This window comes from Ascaphus truei, chromosome 9 (assembly GCF_040206685.1).
Source record: "Ascaphus truei isolate aAscTru1 chromosome 9, aAscTru1.hap1, whole genome shotgun sequence".
Classification (NCBI taxonomy): Eukaryota; Metazoa; Chordata; class Amphibia; order Anura; family Ascaphidae; genus Ascaphus; species Ascaphus truei.
Window position 1 is genome coordinate 27,636,821 of NC_134491.1, and position 18,902 is coordinate 27,655,722.

General features: G+C 44.9%; 1 protein-coding gene across 5 annotated transcripts in view; it reads left to right on the forward strand.

The window, feature by feature from the left end:
• The first annotated feature begins 4,798 nt into the window (after window positions 1-4,798).
• The window catches only part of LOC142502724 (uncharacterized), a 42,556-nt gene continuing 28,452 nt past the window's right edge, over window positions 4,799-18,902 (forward strand). For 3 of the 5 annotated variants that reach the window (XM_075614093.1, XM_075614097.1, XM_075614096.1), the window contains exons 1-2: window positions 4,806-4,890; window positions 15,004-15,097. In XM_075614093.1, the coding sequence (XP_075470208.1) occupies window positions 15,026-15,097 (72 nt within the window). In that variant the 5' untranslated portion in view covers window positions 4,806-4,890; window positions 15,004-15,025. Of the gene's footprint in view, window positions 4,891-9,842; window positions 9,933-15,003; window positions 15,098-18,902 lie in introns of all 5 variants that reach the window. The other 2 variants (XM_075614094.1, XM_075614095.1) reach the window with 2 other exon arrangements.

Genomic DNA, 18,902 nt, shown 5'->3' on the forward strand with positions numbered 1-18,902 from the left:
AGAACTCACAGCCTGCACAGAGCGCCCACAGCACACAGTTCCCACAGAGCGCCCTGAGCGCGCACAGCACACAGAACCCATAGGCCGCAAAGAGTGCCCACAGCCCGCCCACAGAGCCCACAGAGCCGGCAGCACGATCCCATAAAGAGGAGAGGTACGAGATCTTCAGCTTCTGTTCTATTGTGCTGTTTTGCTGGGTTTGTGTTTTGTCTGAACTCCCAAACTCAAGGTAGAAGATTCCTCACTGTTGCCTGATAAAAACCAAAAGTGTCTTGACTTCACTTTGTGGCTACTACTAGAGTCCATGTACAGAATAATGTACTACTGTACCTCTTAATCTTCTGCAGGTATACTGACACTATTACCATGGCAGCAAAGCTTATATTAATGTTTTGTCCCAAGTTTGCGCCCCCCCCCCCAAATTGTTTTTTTTTTAATTTTAAAAAAGGGAGTCATGTTAATACCGCGTTATAAGCGGATCCGCGTTAAAACGGATTGCGCTATAATGGGGTTGAGCTGTATCCAGTAAGAAGCAATAGTTCTTTTGCAAAACGCCTGCTTTATGTTTTTTATAAGTATGTTGGCTCATTTTTAAAATATTTGTATGCTATTTATTTTGCGTGTTCATGTTGTATTATGGCATTTTTAGTGGTGTTTTTAATTGTTTATTTCTGTGTTCTTTTGGATGTTTACATTTTAATAGTGGTTTATTTTTGGAGTTTTGAATTAGAAAGATGGTATTTTTTTGGAGATTTATTTTATTTATTGATAGTTTTGTTTTGGTGTTGGAATAGTTAATTCTGGTGTTTATTTGGTATTTGATTAATTGATTAGTTTTAATTTTGTTGTGTTTACTTGTTCTTTTATGTTTATTTGGTAATTGGGTTTTTTTTATAGGCCATTGACTGGCATAGTGTTAAATCATGTCCATATTGTATGGGCATGATTTACCCACTGTGCCAATCATTTGGTTTATTGGCATTTTTTATGTGTTGATTTTTATATGTAATATGTTGTATTTTGGGCCGGTTCTGTTTTAGCTACACCATTTATTGCTGTTGTGTTAAATCATGTCCATATTATATGGGCATGTACCAACTGTACCAATGAATGGGTGGGGGTAGTGGGTCCGGGGTTGGTTGTTAGGCCTCCCAGGTGGGTAGCGTGACAGGGGGGGTTAACCCCTTAATTACTATAGCGGTTATTAACCACTAATGTGATTAAGGGGTTAGGGGCCATTAGATTGTATTTTGGTATGTATTCTTCCTGGCAACGGAGGACATGGACCTGCAGTAAGCTGACGAGGACACCCTTAACATTGGCAGGGGTAAGTAGAACGGTTTTTATTTACTTTATTTATGCTGCCTGGCTAATGTTGTGTTTAATAATGGGCAAATAATCTATTATCCATATCTAGATAATAGTTATTTTGCCCATTACTGTACTATATGTGTTTGGTGGGGGTGGGAGGGGTGGGTAGGTGTATTTATTGAAATGTAGGCCATGTTTTTATTTTTTAATTACAGGAATGGTACCACAGGCCAGTGGGTACCCATGGGGACCACCTGAGGACCCACAGACACCTGCAGGGAGGAACCAGGGATCCATATGGGGCCCCGGAGAGACGCAGGGACCACCTGAAGGCCCGCAGCCACCTGTGGTAACCACCCAAGGGCCCCCTGACCCCCATGGGAACACCTGGAGGGCCCCCAGACACCCGTCGAGACGACCCGGGGATTACCAGACACCCACGGACACCACCCGTGGACCCCATTGGGGCTCACAGACACCCTCGGCGACCACCTGGAGGCCCACAGAGCCTAGCGGGGACCACCCGAGGGCCCCCAGACACCTGTGGGAATCTCAAGGGTGCACTGTGGGGCCTGCGGACACCTGTGGGGACAACCTGGGAACCACAGCCGGCCTGAGATATTAATCCTGTGTGTAAAAAAATAAAATATGGTTTTATGTGGGGGTACTGAGGGTGGGTGGGTTTTGTTTTAGTGGTTATTACATATTTTAATTTAAATTTTATTACTAGTGTATTGTAGCAGGGGGTCTCCGGAGCAGAACCTTGTTGATTTGAGGTCCGGGGACCCCCTGCTTCTCCAGATGCGGGCCCCGTTATGGGGTGCCGGTGTCTCCTATGCATGTAAATCTCCCGATCACGTGACGCGAGACATTTCCATGCATAGGAGATACCGGGACCCCATAACGGGGCCTGTATCTCAGGAAGCAGGGGGTCCCCGGATCTCAAACCAATGCGGTTCTGCTCAGGAGACCCCCTGCTCACGTACACTAGTAAACAAATTAAAATTTAAAAAGATTTTTTCTACAAGATTTGCGCAGAGAGAGGTGGCTCTCTCTCTGTAGCAGATAGAACTCACCGGGTGAGCCCTATTCGGAGGGCCAATCATCTCGCCGCCGGCTACCCACCATTTTTGCTAAAGTTGCTATCACTGGAAATCGGGGATTTCTGCATAACGTGATAGCAACGCTGCCAAAAATGGCGATTAAAAAAAACCCGGACTTTAGTGCATGAGGCCCTAAGTCTTTTGGTTATGAGGGGTAGAATGTGACTCTATACTTTTATTCCCACTAGCCATATCCCTCACACACTGCAAACCTGACTAAGGGGTCTATGCAGTAAGCAATGAAAAAGTACTTTCGGCAGGAGTTTGAACTCACCATTTTTTTGGTGAGGTGCTCTCACGGTATGCAGGAAGGCCCGAATACCTGTTAGAGCAACCTTTTTCTAAATGGCGAGTAGCCGCTGGTGAGACAGTCTGCCTGCCGAAAAGGGCACCCTGGCGAGATCTGCCTGCAGCAGAGAGATCCGCCACTCTCTCTGCGCAAATCTCACCAGATAAAAAATATTTTTTATTAAAATGTTATTCATAGTGTAGATGTGCAGGGGGTCTCCGGAGCTGAACCGCGTTGGTTTCAGGTTCGGGGACGCCCTGCTTCCCGAGATACAGGCCCCGTTATGGGGTGCCGGTATCCCTCTGCTTTTAAATGTCCCGATCACGTGACCCTGGTATGTAAATAAAGCAGAGAGATACCGGCGCCCCATAACGGGGCCTGTATCTCGGGAAACAGGGGTTCCCGGACCTAAAACCAATGCGGTTCTGCTCCGGAGGCCCCCTGCACATCTACACTAGTCAAAACACACATATCAATGAACAATAATTCATTACCGTAGCGGATATGACAACATGTTACCATAAAATCACCCCTGAAGCTCACGCCCTGCACCTCACCGCTGGTTGGCACTCCTGGAACAGTAAAAATACACATACACCTTTATTACAAATGCAGTTACATGCCATGATTGGGTTGAAGAGCTGACAATCACAATTCCCCAATATGGCTCAGGGGCACCCAGTCGGGCCAAATACCTTTATTTCCTGGCCTGGGTACCCCTTCACCGTCACACTAGCCTCATCCCTGCCACACTATAGAAACCTGACTTTAGACTTCACACACATATAAAAACCTTGCCGCTTTATCACTTAGCTGGAGCACCCCATTAACGTGTACAATGGAGTGCGCTTAACGATGACAAGCAGTGCATATACTCCAACAGGAATGAATATATAGTGCACTACGATTAAATGCACCGTCAAGGTGCCCCTGATAGCACACCCATGTGTACGTTACGGATCCTGGTATGGTCACCTACACAATAAGGATCGCGGTAGCAATATGGATACACTGATGTTCTGATTAGTATACCGTCAATAAGTTAACATACCTCCCTTATACTAGCACATATACTGAATCCAGTGCACCCACGTTAATAATATTATACTGTGGTAGAAGACTAGCAGTCAGTCAGAAGGCGTGTTTATCTACGTGTCCTTTTTGAATCCCTTATCAGGGCTGGTCTATATTCATAGTACCTACATTGATGACATGTCACAGTCACCAATTTTACACTAGTGTATGATCATCAGAGCTTATACAGAACTGAAATTAGTATCACAGTCACTGATAGTGTTGTTTGATTTTAAAACTCATATTTTATTATATATTTATTGGATGACATTAAAAGATTTTTTAATTATTTCATAAATCATTTCAGTGATTGAGTGCTCTGAAACTAGGTTTCTTGTTCTCGTGTATAATAAATATTCCTAACAAAATATAATGTTGGAAAAAAGGAAATCATAAAAACTTCAAACAAATAATGAAAAGCACAATTTGTTATCAAATAATATTACACATATTTAAAAAATGCCATACTCTAAAGCATTAGTATAAAAGGAAATAATGAATAAAGTAGTAATTATTATCAAGACAATAGTTTTGGAGATGAAATTTGAAATAATCATTAGGTTACCAACATACAAATAAGAAAAAAAAAAACTAAAATAAATAAATGTGATAAATGAATAGTAGACAAGAAATATATTAATTTCGAAATGAATATAGATATTATTCAGCAGGTAACTGAATTACACTATAATAGAGAACACAGACTTTATAAATAATAGAATATCCATATAGTCCATGTCGGCAAGAAAATACCATCCAATATAAAAGTACAGAGAAAATAATAAAGTTTGAGTATTACATCAGTCTAAAGATTAATGATATACTGTAACAAGATATCTGAATAAAGTACTCCCGTTCCTATTATTATTATGATGATGATGGTGACCTCGTGTGTAGTTCTGTTGCCTCAAGAGTAGAATAGCGTTTAGAATGGCATTTTATTAGAAAGAAGAACTACAACTCCCAGAATCCCTCAAAAAAGCAAACGCATGAAAATTATCATCCAATCAGAGCAGAGCGAGGCTTGAAACGCATAACATACTCCCCTTTGTTGTTCTACTTCCGTTCTTATTCCAATTTACTTTATGCAAAAGACGTGAGTTGCTGTGCCTGGTAGGAGCTGGTTTTTACGTTGTTATATGTAGCTGTAGATATACGTAGAAATAATGTCTAAATACTGTTTACTTTCCCTAATAATTCTTCTTTACCTTTTTTTATCAATCAATGTATTGCAAATCTATGCTACTGAAGTAATGCAGTGATCAGATAATAACGTAATCATCCTGCTGTTAGATATATAATCTTACATACAAATGCAGTAACGAAATAGTAGAAATGAAAGGCTGTATCAGTTTGGCAGAAATGCAGTGATTATATGTTGAATCAAGATTATTTTAATTTAACAGGCCTAAATCTGGTCTTTCTATCCTTTATAAAACATCTTTCATCAAAATGTCATTCTATATCTGTGTGTGTGTGTGGTAATTTATTTTGCAATATTATGTACTACAATGGAGATTTGTGTTGTTAACCTTAACGTTGTCTTGATAAACATCACCAGAGTTCGTATGCTGGTGTCTCTTGTGAGGTTCACTGAATGTCAGTATTTTTTAGGGCAGACCCCTGCTGTGGCGCTCAAATACTAAATAATCTTTACCAATCTACTTGCATAGACAAACTGCATGTCCATTTTTATGGTGGGAGAAGACACTAAACTGTTTTGCACTCCTTATTGTAGCTTTTATCATTTGAATGCAATTAAATGTATTATTTGTTTATTTTTTGTTATTTTTTTTTCTCCAAGATTGTGGTACAAAATAAAGAAGGGAAAAAAAAAATCATATCACCACATTAGGATCACAACTTAATATACATACAAAAATACGTAAACTGGGGGGAAGCCGGACACATGAGCAGCCCACCCCTCATTTCAATCACATATCTTCCACATCCGGAATATAGAACAGAAAGGGAGGGGGAGGGGGGTGGGGAACGGCATATTTAACCTGTTGGAAACTTATGCCAAGATCACGTGGGCGAAGACATCCAGAGGGGGGAGATGGGGATTGTCCCGCCATCAACTTTCGATTCGGCCATCTATTTAGGAATTTACTCTTTAGGTTAAGGCGCTTGAGTATCTCCTACCTCTTATACTCACAGGACCCTCTCTTGAAACCACCGAATCGGGCTCTCCAGAGCCTAGGTATATTAAACCATGGGTCCCATATTTTATGGTGGTTTTTGTTGTGTGCCTCAGGCGTGCTCTCAATCTGTCCATTGTTATTACCTTGTTTTATCCTCTTATCGTGTGCACAGAAGCGGCTGTCACGGTAGACCAAGTCTTTTAACACCCTTTACATTTAAGGGATAAGTCAATAGGCAAAACAAGGCAGTGAAATAAAATGAGGTTTATTTGGAGAAGACCTCATAAATACGAAATACAAAAATATACACACTTACAGGGGTCTGCGGAATGAGATCTACCTTTCCTAGGTGCAGGGCGCACGTTTGCCTGGTCTTACCCCGAACAGAACCTTGTTCAGTACGTCCTGGACCGAAATCCAGAAGAAAATCCTGACCGGGACCTAGTCCTGAATACCCTGAAACTGATTCTGGCAGAAAATCCTGACTGCGACTGCTAGTTCAATTTTGAGAACTTGGCCGCAAAAGACGGGACTTAGTCTCTGCGAGGCAAACATTTCAGGCTTCAAAACGAAGCCGGTTGCTCTGCTATTTAGAACAGAGCGACTTTGAAAAGCCCGTCGTAGTTTCATCGACTCCTGATTGGTTGCGCTACTCTCTCTCCTGGCTAGCACCTTACATACACTCTGCTGGGCTATCCCTAGAACGGAGGGAGGAAGGAGCAGCCAATCATGGAAGGGGAATCCCTCCCCGCCAGCCTATAGAAAGAGGGACTCGGCTGACATCAGGGGAGTAGGCGTGTCACAGAGGCTCAAAAGCTGGGTGAGCAGGAAATATGATTTTAGCCAAGAGGATCAGACTATATGGCTGCATCCTCTTTGGTTAACTCATTGCCTCCTCTGGGCCGGCTCCATCAGGTCTGGCACTGACAAAAGGGTGTTCCTTTTGCAGTCCGGACCTGGCTATTTGCCTTTTCTCACTTACCAAGTGCTTTCACACCTCTAGACATCCTCTCCCCATTGAACTACGGACCCTATGTAGACTTGCGGGCACCGAAACTGGTCACCAGGGCAAGCTACATATAGCCTTATGATATGCTTAAAACATCGAAACGCCCCGAAATTCCAAGTATCCCAAAGATTCGAAATCGATTGTGGTTTATCTGCCAGATGGAAAAGTTGACGAGTCTAGTTAACGACACTGGCACCAATTATCTCAAAGTATGGACGCCTTGGCTGGCGCAGACGGATATCCCCGGGGTTGAGAGGAACACAATCTGGCTGTGATAGATGAAGGTGCGTTCTCCTTTAGGAGCGGAAACTCAGCTCACGACGACTACACAGACAAATAGACAGAACGCCTACAGAGGTGTTAAACTGGAGAGGACGCAACCCACAAAGAACCTTACTAGGAGCGGTGAAGAGACCTAGCACGAGTCGATGCTCCTCTTCCGGCCGCGCCACCCCTTTACCCCCTTCCTACCCACCTCCTTTTTTTTATTTTTTTTTTTTTTTTTATTTTATTATTTATTTATTTATTTTTCTTTATTGATTTTGTGTTTGTCAATTTGAATCAATCGTACTATGTGAATTATGTTATTATCTTTATTGCTAGTCTACCCAAAACAATCCGGTCGAGTAGGGCCCGAAAAACCGGGATATGTCTCACAAGCTGACATACGGTACTGTCTATAGCGGAGATTAACACTAAAAATGAATGTAATGTATACTGTATTCTGTATCACTTGTTTGGAAAAATGCAATAAAATTTAAGTTACAAAAAAAAAAACATCGAAACACATATTTTAATACATGGGGGACCTTGGGGAGACTCGGGGCTCTGCTGGATATAGAACTGGGATATTGGGGCTCGAAAAGCAAGAGTCTGGGGAACACAAGACAGCCCCGGTGTAATTCTACTTGCGTACCGGCAAATCATGCCTGCACGTCGGGTAAAATTAAGGTACTACCCGTAGCCACGGTTCCAGAACTCCTACAAACAAAAGAATTGCATTCTTGGCCAAATATCCCACCTAAAACTCACACACAAATTTTCATGAGTCTGGGGTGCAAGGAACATGAAATAGGAAAAAACAGGGTAATTTTATCTTCCAACATGTATCATCCGTCGTTCCTGAACTCAGAGTGGTTAAACTGCTATTATTTATTCTGGAGCATGTGAGTGGACTGGAGCTCCCTGCTCTAGTATTGTTTGTTCATTAAAACTGTGTTGCACTATATTTTTCTCTTTTTTTTCCCTACATATGCTGCCTACTTTGCTACCTGATTTCCTGTGATATTTTTCCACCTGTGAGAGGAGTTCTTGCGCTTCGTGTCCTCCTCCAGATCCCACCGTTATAGCATACCTGGTTGCTTTGTGGATGTGGGAACTGAGTTTACGTTGGTGTAGGGTTAATGTTTCAATTGGCTTAGCCAGAAGAAAGGTTATTGGATCCAAGACTATTGTGGCATCCATTATTTCGTCTAGCCAATCTCTAATTTTGGACCACAACCTCTCTATTTTAGGGCATGCCCACCAAATATGGATCATGTTTCCCATTTGTCCACAGCCCCTCCAACATAGATCTGAGTATCCGGGATAGATCTTGCTTTGCTTTTGTGGGGTCAAGTACCATCTAAAGAACAACGTATATGCATTTTCCTTTGTTTTAGTGCAAATAAATGTCTTGGCCACTCCTTCCCATATATCTTCCCTTTCCTCGTTTGGGATTTCGGTTTGCAGATCTTGTTCCCACCGCTGCATATATTTAAAATGTAGTAATTCGCTTTTTGACACTAACTCTTTATACATAACAGAGTTCCTTTTGATATTTCCTTCTACTACATAGGTGCTCAAACCTGGTCACTTCTTTAAATTGCATCCCATGTCTGACCGGTTTTATAAAGTATCTTACTTGAAAGTAATGAAATAGGTATTGAGTGGGAATAGCATATTTTTCGACTACCTCCGCAAAACCCATTATTTCCCCCTTTAATAGGACATTCCCAATCTCTTTTATACCTTTTTTTTTTTTTTCCCCTCCCCATTGTTTAAAATTATTATCAATTCCAGGTTGCAAGTTCGGGTATCCCGATAATGGAATCAATTTAGAAGGAGATGGTATTAGCACATATTTGGACTGAGCCGATTTCCATATCTTTAAAGTATAATCTATTGTGTTACATGGGGTCGATAGCTGTTAGTTTGTTCCTTTGTAAACCGTAGTCTCGCTTGGAGTGATATTTTCCCAGACAGAGATCTTTCAATCTCCACCCACCTGTATTGGTCCATGTCTGAATGCAAAATTACTAATTGTTTTAGGTGTGATTCTAGGTTAATCGTTTGGAACCGCCACTCCCTCTCTCTTTCTTTTGAGGACATAGTATTGCCCTAGTTATTCTTGGTCTCTTGTTCTGCCATATAAATTCAAAACATCTATTTTGTAGGTCCCTCAGAATCTTATAGGGGATCGGAATCGAGGGGGTCTGAAAACAGTAGAGTAGGCGGGGGAGGATGTTCATTTTCAGTGAGCATATTCGGCCCAGCCATGATTTCTGATAGTTATCCTATGAGGACAGGTCTCTCTTGATTTGTGCTACTTGATCTGGAAGACTAATCTTGTATAGAGTTCTGGAGGAGCTCATCGAATGTATACAGTACCCAGGTATTTTAATCGAGACTCCTTCCATCTATATTTAAAATTCAGTTTATTTCAGCCTCTAATTTGTCTGAGTTTATCTTTTAACCTGAGAGTTAAAATATTGTAAAATATAAAATAAAATCGTCGAATGTAAATTAGGAAGGGTCATCTAGGGCTAGGTAACTGTCTGTATTATATCATCGGCAAACTGCGATATTTTATATTCTTTTCCCTCTATCATTACTCCCCTGATGTCTGGGTTTCTCCTTATTTCACATGCCAGGGTTTCGATTGTCAACGCAAACAGAAACGGCGACAAAGGACATCCCTGTCTCGTACCATTTTTATTTGGACTACATCGGAATTTGCACCTGTAAGTTTGAGAGGCAGAGAGATTTTGGCATAGGCCCATAATTCCCTGCAGGATGGGACCCCCAATACCGAACCGCTCCAGAGTCGGCCGGAGGAATGTCCAGTCTATCCTATCAAAGGCTTTCTCTGCGTCTAGACTCAAGAAGATTGCCTTGTCCCTTGTTTTTTGTACTTGATCAATAATATTAACATTTTTTCTTGTGTTGTCCTATGGAGCTTTCTCAAAAAGTATACTATTGGGGGAGGAGAATGCTATTTAAACCTCTCCTCCACCCCCCAATGAAAAGACCATCTGTTGATAATACAATTAAAAGGAAAACAGTGGAACCAATAACAATGCATCACTAGATCAAAGTGTTAAGTCATACAAGTGAAAATATATGCAAACTGTCTACATTAAATACTAATACACCCAAACTTTAGTTTTGTTCGTGTTTGTGTAACTATTTATGTAGATCAATAAACTTTTAAATTTTGTTTAATTGCTGGTGAGTTTCCCCCATCATGTATCATCTCTGCCAACACATTTGATGCTATGGAGGACACCAAGAGAGGTCAGTCTGATATTCCGGAGGGTCTCGAAGTTACAGAGGGACGTCTCTTCACTGCACCAGCCTATCGTCTAAAGGTTTTGGAATGGGGTCATTCATCAAAAAGATCCAATTGCCAAAAGTCTGTCCTGCGCTTCCGTGTTTCAGCAAATGCACCTTAGTGTCAAAGTTAATGGAGCTATGTGGGAGGGAGCTCAGCGTGGCCACAGTATTGACCGGTGCAGGGGGATGTATAATCCTTACCTCAACTGCATCTCCGGTCTGGGACCAGCTCACCTCCACTGCTCCTGCGTGCTGCCGTCTGTGATTGTCAGGAAAGAGAAGAAACTTCGGCGCTACTGCGCATGACTGACTCAATGAAGCTCCCGGATGATCTTCAACCAACTTTATTAACACCACACACAAGGGCTACACCGCGATCTCCCCCTCTAAGCGTTTCACCCTCTAAGATAGGGCTATCTTAGAGGGTGAAACGCTTAGAGGGGGAGATCGCGGTGTAGCCCTTGTGTGTGGTGTTAATAAAGTTGGTTGAAGATCATCCGGGAGCTTCATTGAGTCAGTCATGCGCAGTAGCGCCGAAGTTTCTTCTCTTTCCATTCATCAAAAAGCTCTGGTCATCCAGGTACAAGGAGAACTATTGACCTTCTGGAAAGGACCTTTTGGTGGCCAGGGATGTGCAAGGACATAAAGGAATTCGTCACCGCATGTACCACTTGTGCCCAGACCTCCAGGGTTGCTATAACCCCTTCCGATTTCGAATCCTCCATGGACTCATCTTTCCATGGACTTCATTGTGGAACTGCCTATATCCAAAGGTAAGAACACCATCCTGGTGGTTGTCGACCGGTTCTCTAAGCAGTCCCATTTCATTCCCCTCAAGGGTCTACCCAATCTCCTCAAACTATCCGAAATCTTTATCAAGGAGGTGTTCTGCCTTCATGGGGTCACCCAAGTCATTGTGTCAGATCGAGGCTCACAATTCATCTCAAAGTTCTGGCGGGCCTTCTGCAAACAACTTGGGATCTCCCTTCACTTTTCTTCCGGCTATCATCCTCAGACTAATGGTCAGACGGAGCGGACTAATCAGTCACTGGAACAGTTCATCCGCTGCTTCATTTCTGATACCCAGGACAACTGGGTAGAACTCCTGCTGTGGACCGAATTCTCTCATAACAATATGCGTAATGAGTCGACTCAGGACTCACCATTTTTTTCCAAATTGGCTTCCATCCCTCAGCTCTTCTTGCTGCAGGACCCGGATCCGGGGTACCAGCAGTGGACAATTGGATTCTGCCTCTTCAAGAATCATGGAGGAAGATTCAGGAAAATCTCAGAAAGGCAGTCTCCATGCAGAAGAAGCAGGCCGACCGGCATCGCTGTGAATCACCTACCTACAATCCAGGGCAAAAGGTATGGCTGTCCACCAAGAATATCCAGCTGAAGGTTCCTACAGCAAAATTGGCACCCCGATTTATTGGCCCATTCCCTATCATCAAGAAGGTAAACCCGGTGGCCTACCGGCTAAGGTTGTCAGCTTCCATGAGGATTCTTTCAGTCTTCCACACCTCTCTCCTCAAGCCTTTCATCCAGGATTCCCAGTTCCTTGCTTCAACGTCTCCTCCTGGTTGACGGCCAGCAGGAATTCGAGGCCCAGTCCATTCTGGACTCCAGAATCACCAGAGGGAAGCTGCAAAACCTGTTCCATTGGAGGGGCTTTAGTCCCGAGGAGCGTTCGTGGATTCCTAGAGACCTACTCCATACTACAAGGCTCGTTCGGGCCTTTCACCACAAGTTTCCCTCCAAGCCATCACTTGGACGCCTGGTGGTTGCCCCTGAAGGGGGGGGGGGGAGTGTTACTGTGAGGATTGGACCTCGATCCCGCCCCCGTGATGTGGTGGATGACCTGTGGTGCAAGCATCCACTGTGGTGCAAGCATCGCAGTACTTCAACGAAGACAGCACCTAGACTCTGCCCCTGCGCCGTGTCCCGTGATGCAACAGAGGACATCACTGTTCCCACTTCAAGTTGCCGCCGCAATTCCAGGGGCACGCGAGGGGTTAATGCTGCCAATTACTCCACAGCTGTGATACACTCCGCCTCTGCCTATCATTACACAGCTTACCTGTATTTATGCATGACTTACAGCCGGGAGGGGCCTTCCCTTTGGCTCCCTGTTCCTTGTGTGCTCAGCCAGCCCTGAGGCAAATTGGCTGAGCATAAACTTGTGTTTATGTACTAGTGCTTGCCTCAAGCATTCGGCTGCCCTGCCGGTGCTCTGTGCATTCTGCTGCCCTGCCGGTGCTCTGTGCATCCTGCTGCCCTGCCGGTGCTCTGTGCATCCTGCTGCCCTGCCGGTGCTCTGTGCATCCTGCTGCCCTGCCGGTGCTCTGTGCATCCTGCTGCCCTGCCGGTGCTCTGTGCATCCTGCTGCCCTGCCGGGGCTCTGTGCATTCTACTGCCCTGCCGGTGCTCTGTGCATTCTGCTGCCCTGCCGGTGCTCTGTGCATTCTGCTGCCCTGCCGGTGCTCTGTGCATCCTGCTGCCCTGCCGGTGCTCTGTGCATCCTGCTGCCCTGCCGGGGCTCTGTGCATTCTACTGCCCTGCCGGTGCTCTGTGCATCCTGCTGCCCTGCCGGTGCTCTGTGCATCCTGCTGCCCTGCCGGTGCTCTGTGCATCCTGCTGCCCTGCCGGTGCTCTGTGCATCCTGCTGCCCTGCCGGTGCTCTGTGCATCCTGCTGCCCTGCCGGTGCTCTGTGCATCCTGCTGCCCTGCCGGTGCTCTGTGCATCCTGCTGCCCTGCCGGGGCTCTGTGCATTCTTCTGCCCTGCCGGTGCTCTGTGCATCCTGCTGCCCTGCCGGTGCTCTGTGCATCCTGCTGCCCTGCCGGTGCTCTGTGCATCCTGCTGCCCTGCCGGTGCTCTGTGCATCCTGCTGCCCTGCCGGTGCTCTGTGCATCCTGCTGCCCTGCCGGTGCTCTGTGCATCCTGCTGCCCTGCCGGTGCTCTGTGCATCCTGCTGCCCTGCCGGTGCTCTGTGCATCCTGCTGCCCTGCCGGGGCTCTGTGCATTCTACTGCCCTGCCGGTGCTCTGTGCATCCTGCTGCCCTGCCGGTGCTCTGTGCATCCTGCTGCCCTGCCGGTGCTCTGTGCATCCTGCTGCCCTGCCGGTGCTCTGTGCATCCTGCTGCCCTGCCGGTGCTCTGTGCATCCTGCTGCCCTGCCGGTGCTCTGTGCATCCTGCTGCCCTGCCGGTGCTCTGTGCATCCTGCTGCCCTGCCGGTGCTCTGTGCATCCTGCTGCCCTGCCGGTGCTCTGTGCATCCTGCTGCCCTGCCGGTGCTCTGTGCATCCTGCTGCCCTGCCGGTGCTCTGTGCATTCTGCTTTGATCTCTTTTACCTTTTACCTCAACTCGTACCCAGACCTCTAACTTCTCTTCGTCTGTTACGTCAATAAATATTGTGTTTTAACCGCATTATCCGGAAATCTTCTATCCTATTGACATCTGGTGTACTACGAGGGTTCATCCCCCAACACCCCAACCCCCGCCCCCCCAGAGGGACATTACACCAGAGACCCAGTGTCCAAGATACCTTTTGTAGCACACTCACACGTGGCTGTGTGAGTTCATATTATATTATTTCACCTTACATTCCCCATCTCCCTGGTTACTCCACTGTTGGGATTTACAACATTGGGGCTTGCACTGTTGGGTCTGTGTATCCTCCTCTGCACAACCCCTGCTTGCTGCCTTTGGATTGCATGCTGACAATAGCTAGTGAGCTACTGTTTTATGTTGTGTTGTATTCACACCGTTGTTCTCTTTGCGCTCCCCTATCCTTCTCTACAAGCTTGTTGGAAAGGCAGGAGGATGTTGATGTATTTAGTTTTGGTTTCAAAGGGATTCAGTATATTAAGATCCTAGAGTATTGTTTTCAGTTTATTAAGTCCACATCTCCAGAAGGAGATGAACAGATTTGAACTCGGAGATAGGTAAACATGACCACCAAGCAACCTGCCGTCGACAAGTTAGTAATGGGAATTGATGATCTCCTCTTTAATAATCAGCTATCCTGGCAGGCAGTTTTCCACTGGCCATCAAAATAAAATCTCTCTAGAGCCAGGGGTCTGTCTTGCTAAATCCACAGTGTATATCAATGGGCAGAGGGATATGATATATATATATATTTAATACCTTTTAAGGTATCATTCCAGAAGAAAAAAATAACAAGAGGACATGCTATGAAACTTGAGATTGAAGCTACGAGACAAAGTAAGCAAGTACTTTATTGAAAGAATGGTGAATAAAGCAAGCCTTTAAGTGGATATGACAAGGTTATGACTAAAATAAAATTGATGGGGACAGACACAAAAATAAGAGGTTATACAGGGTTCTTGTTTTGAAAGTTTATACTATAGTAAGAAATTGACAGACTAGGTTGCCCATTATTTGCTATCAACTTCTGTTTTTTTTGGTGACCTGCTCACTCATTTGTCTCTCAATGCAATGCTCTTCCTCTTTAAGGTGACCACTGCAAGGTATACTCATGGCTGAATGTGAGAGGGATTCTGATAGGATTCAAACCTTGGATGATGAGATAACTAATACATCTCTGCAGGTAACTATGTATCCACCTTTCTTCTTTACATTATAATTACAAATGTAATTTAGACAATGGCAAGGTGACGGAGATTAGCTATGGGTTATACTGTACCTGTTTTTTTAAATTTATGTATAGTATTGTTATGGGTCCTCAGATTCAAGCTGATCGATAACTGGAGTCCAGGTTCTTTTGCAGGAAAGAATAATTTATTGATACTTACAAACACGTGCAGGGAGAATCAATTATCATACAAGACTGGAGCTGATTCTGAAGAAAGACATTCTCTCTTCAAATAAAAAAATTTTTGTCACATCACTGGGCAGATTTAGAAAAAGGCTGTCTTACATCCAACCAATGATTTTAAAAGTTTCATAAGCATACTTGTCATTTCTCAGCAATTTCTATATTTGTAAGAGCAGACTACAGCAGGATACAGTCTTCTGGGCGATTGACTATCTCTGCTGTTGTCCGTTCACTTATCTTGTGATAGTTTTTACTGAAAGCAGAACCATTAGTCACCTAACATACAAACATATTTAACTCATTCACCACATGTAGTTGTGACGGGAGGGGGTACTCAGGCTATCTAATAAAGGTCAAGCCCCCTGGTTACCCCTGAAACCGTGGGGTCCCTGGTAGCTACCATAAGCACCATAAACCAGGGATAATACATGTGGAAAATAAAGTGACCCCTGCTTTTTTCCCTTTTCATGTTCCCTTGGCCCTAGAACTGTGAGATTTCTTGTATGTAGTTTTAGGGGGGATATTTGGGTAGAAATACAATTATTTTGTTTGCAGGAGTTCAGGGGCCGAAGTTACCGGTAGTCATTTAATTCTCCCCGGTGAGCAGGCATGATTTGCCAGCACGCGGGGTGAATTACACCGGGACAACCCAGTGTCCCCCAGACTCCTGGATTTTGAGCCCAAATATCCCAAATCCATTTCCCTTATAAATATAAGGTTCCCCAAAGTGCGTAGTGTATTAAAGTGCGCTTTATAATGTTTTATACATTTGTTATAAGACTCTATACAGTCAGCCAGGGCATCAGCATAGACGCCGGTATGTCTGTATATTGTCCATAGTTCAAAGAGGAGAGGATGTCAAGAGGTAAATAGACCGTTTGGTGGCCGAGGAAGGGCGAATTGCCAGGTCCGGAGAACAAAGGGAACCCTTGAGGACACCTTTTGTATCTGCCAGACTTGATGGAGCCTGCCCAGTGGGTGGCAATGAGTTAGCTGGGGGAGATAGGGCTCATAGGCGCTTCTCCCATGGGCTAAATCGTATTTCCCGCTTGTCACGGGAGACCAGGTTATTTACACCTTTTTACCGGGATCATTCACTGAGCAAAACAAGATAATGAAATAAATTGTAATTTATTCGGCAAAAATTCGCTTACACACAATGGAACACAAAATACAGATGAAAAGACACACTTACTTTGGGGCTGGGGTTGAAAACTAGACTTTGCTAGGTGCCGGGAACTCAATGGGAAAGTTTTACTTTGACCGGGACTTAGCCTGGAATTTGCTGGAACCCAAATCGGCATAAAATTCTAAATGCCACCGCTACGATCTCTTCTGAGAACTTGGTCCCTCCTGACCGCGAGTTAGTCCAAATCTCCTGGAACTCAAATCAGCATAAAATTCCAGCCGCGAATGCTGCGTTCGATTCTGAGAACTTGGGCGCAAAATTCTGGACTTTGTCTCTGGCGGGCAGGCTTTTCAGGCTTGAAATCGAAGCCGCTTGCTTTGCTATTACAAACAGAGCATCTTTGAAAAGCCCGCCCGTGTTCTTTCAGCTCAGACTCAAGGGAGACACACAATCTGATTGGCTCATGGCCTCTTATAGTATTTCTGGCTTCATTCACAAAATAGATGCAGATTGGTTGTTCAATCAGTGCGTGGGAACTTTCCCAAGCAACCAATCGGAGCCGAGCTGGCTAGAAAAGCCGGGTCAGTGGGGAATTTTAAACAGCTAAGGGGCAGCACAAGCCTGTCACATACCCCCACAGCCATCCCAATGCCACCCGCTGTGCAGGCTCCCCTAGGTCTGGCAGAACAAGTGGCATCCCGGATGACTGCCATTGATCTCCGAACCTAGTACTCCACCTTTCCCCGCTGACCAAATGCTGTTCAAACCTCTGGGCATCATCTGGCTGCTTTGAACTCTGATATCCGCAGACAGACCGGCGCCTATGGTTTGACCGGGCTGCCTGTTTGGACATCGGTTCCGAATGTTTAAACACATTAAAATACGGGCACCCACAAATCTTATACTGGTTGTGGGTCAACTTGGCACTAGCATGGGTACCCCCCGGGATTCCCCCAGGTACAGGAATACATGTTTATCCCTGTGCCTCATTCTCCATTCTGGGCTGTGCTGAAGCAGGGTACCCTTGTGGTGAGTGGTGCTTGCGTTTCCAAGGGGAGATATTGCCAGGACAATGTGCCTACATGTATACGAGAATCAGGCATGATTCCCGGGTAAATTTGTGGGGGAACCGGCAACTCTGGAACCCAACCTCCTAGGCACATTCTATCAACGGTTCCTCCGCAAAAAAAAACTTGAAACTCATACCCCAGCAATCCCTGGATGCCTGGAAAGGAAAAAACACAAAAAATGGTTTTATTACAAACAGTATAATGCAGTAATACAATGTTACCGGGCCCAAGAACTAACTCTCTTGGGCCCTTTTACACGGAGCAGGGGTAATCAAACCGGGCTTGACCTTTATTATAGAGCTTGGTTCCCCCCTCCTGTAACATCGCACACCCGATTTTTTTTATTTTTGTGTCAGCTTGGCACGCCTCCTCCTCTGACATCAGCCATAGGACCAGCCCCTATTCCCACGCTCTGATTGGTTACTCCTCCTACTGTACCTCCATGAAAAGGATATCTTATCAGAGGGTATGTTAGGAGACGGCCGAGTCAGAGAACTGGGCCATCCTATGACTTGAGTCGATGAAGCTAGGGCGGGCTTTTCAAAGTTGCTCTGTTCGAAATAGCAGAACAACCGGCTTCGTTTTGAAGCTAGAATAGCCTACCTCGCAGAGACTAAGTGTGAAGGTGAGGGGGTAACCAGGCCATCAATAAAGGTATTATGCCCGGCTGGTTACCTCTGATCCATATTTGGGATTTTAAAGTGTCAGCTCTTGAACCTGTTTGTTGTTCATGCAATGTATGTAATTGTGCGACAATAAAGAATTTTCTGTGTTTTACCTTTCCAGGTGTGCCAGTAAGCAGAGATTGCTGGCTATGAGTTTCAAGGGGGGTTTTACGGAGAAAGTTTTGTCAGAATGAGTCTAGATAGCGGGTTTCCAGAGTTACTGGATACCCCAAAATGTACCCGGGAATCAGGTCGGATTCTCGGATACATAGAGACACATTGCTCCGGCAAAATCTCCCCTTGAAAACGCTTGCGCGACTCACCGCTAGGTCACCCTGCTTCAGCACAGACCAGAGAGGTAAATGGGGCATAGGGATGTGTGGTATCCCCGAAACGGTAAAGGGGTCCCTAGTATAAGGAGGAATGCCCAGTTAATGCCCTGCTCACCTGGCTGCATCAGTTAGAGGTTATGTGGTATATTGGTGCATCACCACAGTAAGCTCACAAAAACATAAGTCTCTTTGATGTAAATACAATATCCAGGAACAATTACATAATAGCAGAAATAATCTTCCCAGGGTAGAATGGGGACCTAGTGGTGCCCACACAGCTACCACAACGTGTAGTCCCCAATATGAGATCATTCACCCCTGGGGTATAATGTATAAACAGTCCAGCACTAGAGAGGTAACAACAGAGGGGCTATAGCCCTT